This window comes from Colossoma macropomum, unplaced genomic scaffold, assembly GCF_904425465.1.
Source record: "Colossoma macropomum unplaced genomic scaffold, Colossoma_macropomum, whole genome shotgun sequence".
NCBI classification, from domain to species: Eukaryota; Metazoa; Chordata; class Actinopteri; order Characiformes; family Serrasalmidae; genus Colossoma; species Colossoma macropomum.
The window spans coordinates 22,113,299-22,122,700 of NW_023494805.1; the positions used below are offsets into that span (position 1 = coordinate 22,113,299).

General features: G+C 40.1%; 1 protein-coding gene across 1 annotated transcript; it reads right to left on the reverse strand.

Moving 5' to 3' along the window:
• Positions 1 to 984: 984 nt before the first annotated feature.
• Positions 985 to 8,771, reverse strand: naa40 (N-alpha-acetyltransferase 40, NatD catalytic subunit). Its single transcript, XM_036597150.1, has 8 exons — positions 8,374 to 8,771; positions 6,920 to 7,015; positions 6,759 to 6,811; positions 6,556 to 6,651; positions 6,257 to 6,415; positions 5,589 to 5,672; positions 4,377 to 4,454; positions 985 to 2,143 (listed from the first exon to the last, which is right to left on the reverse strand). Exons 1-8 carry the CDS (start codon positions 8,377 to 8,379, stop codon positions 1,999 to 2,001), a joined length of 717 nt encoding a protein of 238 aa, XP_036453043.1. The 5' UTR covers positions 8,380 to 8,771; the 3' UTR covers positions 985 to 1,998.
• Positions 8,772 to 9,402: the final 631 nt, after the last annotated feature.

A 9,402-nucleotide genomic window follows, 5' to 3' on the forward strand; every position in this document is an offset into this window, starting at 1 on the left:
GTCTGTAAGACTGATATATATATATATATATATATATATATATATATATATATAAAAATAATAGGCTGAATGTTTTTGACTATTCTGATAAGTATATGTGTATGTGTGTATACATACACACACACACACATACACATTTTTTATATAAATATATACACATACATATATACACACACACACACGCACAAAATTGTTCACCAGAACACTGAGCTGTTTTTGAGCTTAGTTTCCATATATGGTCCACGTGTTTTGAAACTTTCAGTTTTGAATGATATGCATCCTGTAAGACATCTCCTCGAACACCTAGTCCATATTTGTTTTTATTTGCAATGAAAATGAAGTAATTCTGAGTCAAACAAGTTTCCTTTATTTGCTGCATTCAAATAAAACACTGAAAGCTGAAATGACTTTTCCCTTTCCGCACCAACAACAGAGCACAAGACAGGAATACTCATTTCTCAAATGTCTGGTCACTTTTTAGTTTTTCGACGTCACCCCGTCACCCCGCCCCCTCCCCCCTCCCAAAAGACTTTTGTGAAGGCAAATAAAATGAACAAGGCAAATAGATTATATACACAGCTCAGAAAAAAAATATGGATATACAGAAATGATTTGATAAAAGAATGCTATGATGCTTAATATAAGGAAAAAAAAAAAATACTTTTCTACACTAAAGGTCCATTGCAACACACATATCAACCCCTTCTTCAGATAAGATAGAGAACATCAACATCATCCTTTAACACCAACCCCTTATATAGAGCCATTATAAAACATTTGTTATAGGTTTGATTTAGTTGAATGACCTGAGACAGACTAGTTTGAGTGATTATAAAGAATACAAAGCCATTGTATTCAGTTTCTTGAAGTAATACGTGTAGCAACCTCCTTGCATTTCGTTAAAATATATGAACGAGTACCCTGAAAGAGCAGTAAAGTGGCAGTAAGGACCAGTGTGACGCTCACTTAAACTCACTCAAAAGATCGGCAGCCTGGGAGGCAGCAACCTGCAGGCTGAAAAGCGTAAAGTGCAGCCTTGAGTCTTGTTGTGATTATCAGAACAGGATGTGCTGATCTAAGAACAAACTTACCATGCTTGTTCCTGAGGTGAGAAGAGGTCATTACACAGAGCTGTCACAGTAGCCTTTACTGCCATCTCTGTTGTTCTTAATGAAACAGAAGATGAAACACAGTTCTTGTACCTCCAATTTCAGGCTAAAACTAAGAACAAGTGCAAGGAGGAACCTTCATAGATGCCACTGCTTTGAGAGATCTAATCTAAGGCCAAGTTCAGTCATCACTCCACAGCCGTAACTTCACTACGCCTCATTCATACATCTTTAGAATGACTTAGGAGCACCATTTGTATCATGTATCTAAAAAGACATACAAATTCTCATTCTCCACTATAGAGCGCAGAGCCTCCACAGAGCACCTCCTTTTACAAATGCTGCACTTTTTCACATTGATTCAAAGAAAAACTAATAAAATCATGGCCAACACAGAGGTAGAAAAGTAAAGCAATCATGGCCTTACAAACCCAAAACTGACTGTTAGAACAGTCTCTGGTATGACTGATTTATACTTAAATTATATAAAAACTTTTTTTGCAAGGTTCGTGATCCGAATTAAATGCAAATAAAACATCTGAACATCTGAAATGATTTGATCACGCATCTAAAATGTATTTTTTATTTCTTTCTCAAGTACCTTATAAACTATAACCTACTGAAAACTTTTCACCTCAAAATCTGACAGCAAATGGGAACGCTCATGATAACATGAAAGAACACTTTCCTAAACGCTTGCTTGACTGACACCAACCCAATATCAGAGGCACTCTGACAAGCTCTTGTCCGGCATCCTGCACTCTTGCAAAGAGAGTGACTGAACTAGGCTTAAGGGCGTTTTATATGGAGGTAACTTGGGGCAAAGAGGTGATTGCTGATTGAAGTGTAGGATGAGGAGTGTTTCTGTAACAAAGGAGGAAGGGTGCACCTAATGGCAGCAGCCTCCACAGTGGCTGCCAGCATGCGCGTGACCTGAGGACTCGCCGTATTTTGTTCGTCGACTCAGAATCTCATAGGAACAGTCGTCTCCACAGCAACCAGACATACTGGGCGAAGTGTCGTCGATCTCAAATCTGAGGCAGAGAAGGACACTGATTATTCACACACAAATGGTGCCTTAGCACTGCCAGGACATTGGAAACACCTACTCTTAAACACTCTTAAATAACCACACAGTGACAGTTTTGTCTCAGTCTTGACAGTTTTGCCTCTTTGAAACATAAGAAACAAATGCCTTTTAAGAAATATTCCCTGTATTTTAGAACAGTGGTTCTCAAACCAGTCCTCAGGGACCCCCAAACGGGCCACATTTTTACTCCAACCCAACTCGCAAAACACAGGGCTAGAGAAAGAATGTGGACCGTCTAGGGGTCACTGAGGATCAGTTTGTGAACCACTGTTTAGAGGACTGTAAGTCATCAGACAAATTTACATAAATCTATCAATGTCTGACTGACATCTGTGACCTATTAACAATCCTGTACTTTTCGAACGGGATTAGTTTGACATGGGGAGGTGGGGTAATGTAATTTTACAACAGGATGTAATCTTTATGACTGATTCGCAAGGGATAAGAAATCACGGTTTAAGTTGCAGAGATGGGAATAGCTCGACTTACATACTGCCTTCACTCAGGCCTCAGAGAACACATGTAAATGCTTTTTTGAGTGCCTCCATACTTAAAAAAATAAGCAAAATCTGTATATACCTACACTTAATTTTACAAGAAGTAAAAAGGTGTCAGGATCTGTCCTGAAGCTGGAGCACACAGCCTGTGTGTAAAACTGACTGACATGGCAGATGCAGACGGGACAAAAAACAAAATCACTGAGAAACACAGGTAAAAATGACTTCAACCCACCTCCCATGTAAAACTAACAGTGGTGGAAAGTAACGAATTACACTTACTGTTCTTGCAGTACATGTTTGCACCTTGCCCATAAATAAACACTTAAAAAAGAGAATTCATGATACATACTCAGTCAAGAGACTATTTTGTTTTACTCTTTATGGTAGGAGAGTTAGCCAGCTTGCTAGCTAACTCTCCTGCTGTTTAGCTCCTAAGTTACGCACAGCTGCACACACCAGTCATGCTGCTGCCATCAACCATGCCAGTTATATTTACCTTGTTACAACTCGAAATTATAAATATTCCTGCTTCCTTCAGAGGAAGGACTTGAATAAATGCAATGTATGCTCAGTGGGTTTGAGGTTGGGTGAATTTCCAGATTTCACTTAAAATTACCCTTTTAAAAAGGTCACCCTAAAAAATTCAAAGGGTGTTTTAGTAGTATGTTTCAGGTCTTTTACTTCCTCCATAAAGTGCCATACACTGTGTTTTGAAATGTTTGGTTCAAAATTCACTCTGCTGCAGATGTCAGTAACCACCAGTAAAGACATGTGGGACAGTTTCACTGGTAACCAATGGTGGTTTACTTTGGATAAGTTGTTCCTTGTTTTCTCCAAACTATCCTTATTCTGTCACTCTGGTACAGATTAATCTTCTTCACATCTGTCCAGAATACTTTGTCCCAGAACTCTGCAAGTGATTTGCAACTTTTGGTAAATCCTCTGAAGTCACGTTGGTGTATTCTCTCTTTGACATCTTTATCTACCTCCTTGATTTTTTCTTATTCTTTTTAACAGCTTTTCTTTATGAATGTGTATTCCTTAGTCATCCATGACTGTTGTTTTCTGCTGATACTTGTTTGGACTCCATGTTGAGAGGCAACAGGCTCCAGATGTAAATGTCACACCTAGAATCAGCTCTAGACCTTTTGTTGGATCTCATTCATATTAATTATTGATACAATGACTCAGATTGCCAAGAAACAACTAAGCAGCTAATTGTACAATTACAAAGTGTAACCTAAAAATTAAGTGACCCTTATTAGTCCCACAATGGGGAGATTTCACCTCCACATTTAACCCATCCGTGCAGTGAAACACCACATACATACTAGTGAGCACACACACTAGGGGGCAGTGAGCACACTTGCCCAGAACAGTGGGCAGCCCTATCCACGGTGCCTGGGGAGCAGTTGAGGGTTAGGTGCCTTGCTCAAGGGCACTTCAGTCACGTACTGTCGGCTCAGGGGATCGAACAGTCAACCTTCCGGTCACAAGGCTGGATTCCAAACCTCCAGCCCACGACTGCCCCAAAAGGGCTATCACTCCCACATGGCTCATCCAATACAGATGTAAAAAAATCTTTCAGACTGGTACTTTGCAGTACAGAGCATGTTGACACAAATAGAACGTTAACCAGAACAGAGGCAACTGGCAAGCAAAACAGCTTCAACTTACTGTAAGGCCTCCCGAAAGAACTGGTAGGCCCCATGGTTGTGTTTGAATACTGTCAGCATGACCTTCTTCATCTGTGTACTGAAGCAAGAAAGGAAAGTAAAACAGAGCAAATCAGAAACCTTGGCAATAGAAGTATATGAGAAGCATGTTTATCAGGAAAAACAATTTTGGCCTTGAACACCCAAAAACCTGTGTTCAAACTGGCACCAGAGGGGTTCTCTGAACTGCTCACTAGAACAAGCTTAACACAAATCAATTTTTGGCATGAAATAGGGCTTCAGTTAATTGAAAATTAGGAAACATTTTACATTACTTAAAATAACTTCTGCTAAAGTAATGTTTTTGTCATCTTGGACAGTAATGCGACTGATCCAACTAAACAACTACTTCTGAAGTTAATTACCTGGAGAAGGTGTCGCAGATTGTGACTCTGCAGGAAAATCTTTAGGACCAGGGTTGGTAACCACTGGACTAGACTGTGATACTTTGATAATAATAATAATAATAATGATAATAATAATAATGATAATGATAATAATAATGATAATGATAATAATAATAATAATAATAATAAGAAGAAGAAGAAGAAGAAGAAGAAGAAGAAGAATTGACTTAACCATGAAACTAAAACAAAACTAAATAAAACCTTAGCTTGATCTACCAAATATGGTTAGAAGGTACTTAAAGTCTTAAATCTGGTGTGAAACTAATGACAAATAGCATAATATCTTAGGTCAATATAATATTAGGTCACAATACAAGCTATCATTTTTAATCACTTAATTGCTAATTTTACTGTAAACTCTGATGGCAAGAAACATGAATCTGCAGTACAGCAGCAAAACTATAACCTACAGTGCTTACACCTAGTCTGAGTTTTACATATTCAAGAATGATTTCATCTCTGTGCCAAGTATAATGCTTATCAGTTTTGTGAGTGGGGTTATAACTGATTAACATGCTCTCTGACTGTGATTTCCAGAATATCATATCAATTTAGCTGTGTAATTTGGCTGTTGCATGAAACTGCAGCATACTATGCAATTCCAAGAGGGTGGAGTCATTGCTCAACAGTATTATGTGAAGATCACTTTTGTATGATTATTTGGGACATTTTTAAAAATAACTCAAAAAGTGCAGGAACAGTAAACAAGCACAGCTCAGGGACTATACTATCGTTTAACAATGCTTGTCATATATGGGGCCTTGTACCTGTTGGCGATGAGCTGTAGAATTTGGATGAGAAACTTCCCCAAACCTTTCCGTCTGACCTTGCTCTCCAACTGGACTTCATAGCTGAGGGAAAAGTCTGACTGTATTAGTCGAACATACTGTCTGTCAAACAACTGTTGTCCGATTTTGAAAGTAAAAAAAAAAACAAAACACCACATCAGCAAAATATTCTATTCTACATGTAAAGTGAATATAATTGTATATTAATAGTCATATCAAAGACACTGTTTAGACCTGGTCACTTCATGTGATTTGAGCACTTTGATTATATCTGGATAAGGCCAAGCCACGTAACAATGCAAGTGAAAACGCACCCAAGACACATTTAAAATATATAAGAAACTTAGTGCTCAAACCACTTCGGGAGGTGGTCTGAGATGCATTTGAGCCTCAAGTTATAGCCGTGGAAACGCATTCGTCTCTTCAAGACACATTTAACAACCAAAGCCCCTCCCAGTACAACTGAAACTCCTCCCCATGCTCTGCTTCACCAGGCAGGTGATCAGTGTCTGTGAGGAGGATAAAAGTGGAGGACGCACATGGTTGGAGACCAGATGAAACGAAATGCTTAATAGCGATCCAGATATCCAGATACTAATCACATGAAGTGACCAGGTGTAAACAGGGTCAAAAACAAAAAACCTTACCAATATAACACTTCGTCACCGCATTCAACGTCAAAACGAAAATGAGAGAAAGCAACAGGTGTGGATTCAGCATCGCGTGCCAGGAGATACCACGCCCTCTCGTCCTTCATCTCCTCCCTCTTCTCCCGCTCCTTCCACCCCCACTCACTCTGTTCATATCTGCATGTAAAATGTGTAACACCTGCATTAAAACACTAGCATCCATCAGTGATGTACTGCAGATGTGCACAGAATCACCTGCATGACTGCAGCATGCAAATAAGGAATAAAAAAGAATTCTCTGTGTGCCTAATACCTACAGCGTCTGCATGTTGGCTCTGGTCAGCTCATAGGCCCACTCCACAGTGATGGGAGACAGTGCGGACACCCGCTTGCACTCAATATCCAGATTTAACCTGCCACAGAACAGCAGGGAAAAACAAAAACATTGTAACTGTCAGGGAGCCCTAAAGCCTAAAAAACACATCTCAGAAAAATGACAAACCCCAGTCTGACAACTTACCCACGTCTATCGTACTTCTTGAACACTGGAAAAGCAGCCAGAGGGTCATCAAGCTGCAGGGTCAAAAAACGTTAAGATCAAAATGACAAGAAAACACAATTCCAGTTCTAAATACAGCTGTAAATACTTTCAACTTTGGTGATTTAGGGAAAATTTTGAACCTTATTGGCTGCATCCACTTTAGCACACACAGCATCCATGGCTGCCCTTTCTTCAAGCCTTCTCTGCTTCTTCTCTTTTGCTCTATTTGACTTTCTCTGAAGATATACCAAGTAAAGAAAAGGAAGGCTATCAAATATCAATTCTGAATGAGCCCCACACAAGAGAAACATCCAATTTCATATATTTTGCTGTATTAAAGAATGTCTTGGCAAAACACATCACGCCCTGTTTTTAATGCTGCTTAAATGTGCATGTTCTACCTGTAAAACTCCTAGTTTCCATGTCAATGCAAGAGATTCCAGACCAATTTATTTTATCTATCACATGGTAACGCATATTAGAAGAAGCAAAAACAAGTCAACGACAAGCAGCAGAGCAAATATAGGCGCACAGTGCCTGCTGTAAGTTGGGGGGAAAGGATGTAGTGTCAAGGTGACATGCTCTTTAGCCTACTTAGACAGGAACATACCACCCAGGGCTGATATTCACAAAGCCAGAGTTAAAAGGCTGATCTCAGATCATATTTATTACGGCAAGGGTCACAAAAACTGACTCTAAATTAGCATTCCTACTTCACTTCTGAGGTGGTTTGTGAATACAGACCCAGATTCAGAGATTCACGTGATCTGGCTTTTGTTTCATGATGACATTATATTATCTTTAGAAACACAGTATTTACTGTTTTACCATTTTCTCCAGTATTTCTAAGGGAAGATGGGCCTACAACGAGCAGGAAACTGATGCGCACAACTAGATAGGGACAAAAAAGGAACTATGAAAGAGAAGTTGACTCTAAGCTATTACATATAGTCTCTCCTTCTTAAACTTAATAATGCGTAGCTAATAGTATTTAAAATAAGGGCAGGTTGGGCCGGTGGAGTGTCCATTATGGCGGCCCACATGTTCAGCTCTTGCTGCTACTTTCAGCCATGCCACTTGCTAGCTGACGTTAAATTCCTGGCCTTGCTTGAGTTACATTACCAAGGCTACTATCGAACGAAGTACAGGAATAAACAATTTAGTAGTCTGCAGTGCAATCCTGCACACAGCCATCATTACTCTGTCTGACCAGTTAGCAAGAGGGTTTGTTCTCCACTACAGCGTTAGTCTGTGAGAAATGGCGCAAACGGTGCCGACATCAGCTCTTTGACGGCCAGACGAACAGTAGCGAGTAACGTCCCGCACTAAGAGAAAAACGCTCGGCATCCCTGATCGATGCTGAGGATTACACCAAGCCTAAATGTTCGTGGTTAGCCAACGAGCACTGGATCTCCATCGCCATATATATCCCTCTGTCTCTCTTTCTCTTTTCACCCCTCCACATTGCTCTCCTCCTCATGTTTCCACTCGCTCCCTGTGGACGGATCAGCACTTGGTGCGCTCCGCTGCGAGTCTTTGTTCAAACTGCGGCACGAAAAGAGAAGCTAGCAACAAAAACGTAAACAAAACTCACCCCCATTTCGCAGACTTTAAAACAACCGCCTTGGAGAAACTTAGGCTATGTGCTACCAACTGCCTTAGGAAGTTGGCTCGCTAGAAACCCGTGTCTGAAGAGGAGACGGGCTTTGATGCACAGGATGGTAAAATGCTAGTTAGCTAACGAGCAAGCTAACTAGCCCACAGTAACAAAACAACGAGCTACGCTCGAACAGAGAGCCCGGCTAACTCAACACCGCGACCGAATACAAACACACGGTATCAGCATTCTCCTTTATTGGCCTTTTCTTTCTCTGGCAGATTGGCGCCAAACAGCGGAGATAATTATGCTCTGCTCTTTCTTCCTTTTCCTTCTATCTCTCTCTCTCCTTCTCTCTCTCTCTCTCTCTCTCACACACACACACACACACACACACACACACACACACACAGCGGTCTTAGGGAAATGACGACATGGGTTTGGGGTCATGAGTTCTCTTCTTGTTTCCTCACTGAATTGTACAGGTGAGAGGATGCCTGCTAAAGGCTTAAACACGGTTTCGATAATTAAATATGGTCACATCTGACTGTTTTCACAGATAATGTGTGAGAAAAACTGGAACTTAAACTGTTGAGCTCATTCAAAGTATCAGAATCAAGGTCTTTTCATTTCCAGAGGCCACACATCAGGATCATCTGCATATTCAGAAGCACGGCTTGTGCACCTTTTTCCAAATCGTTTCTGTAGAAAGTTATGTATTATTTAAAGCTTTACATTACTGTACTATACTATACTGCAGTCATTCTCTCCCTCACTGTGAACAATTCTGACTTAATAAGTTTAATAAGAGAATAACATCAATTTTTCAAAATTTCTGAATAATGAAATTTTTAGGATGGAAACACAGTCATTCAGAGTGGTTTCATGTGAAATACTGGACGAACTTGCTGAGTAAGAATTGTTCACAGATGAGGTGAGTGAGCACATAGAAAGGCATCATTCTTTATTTTCTCAATGCATAATATATCCAGGCCCATCATAGCTTGTGGAATCTCTTTTAGTATG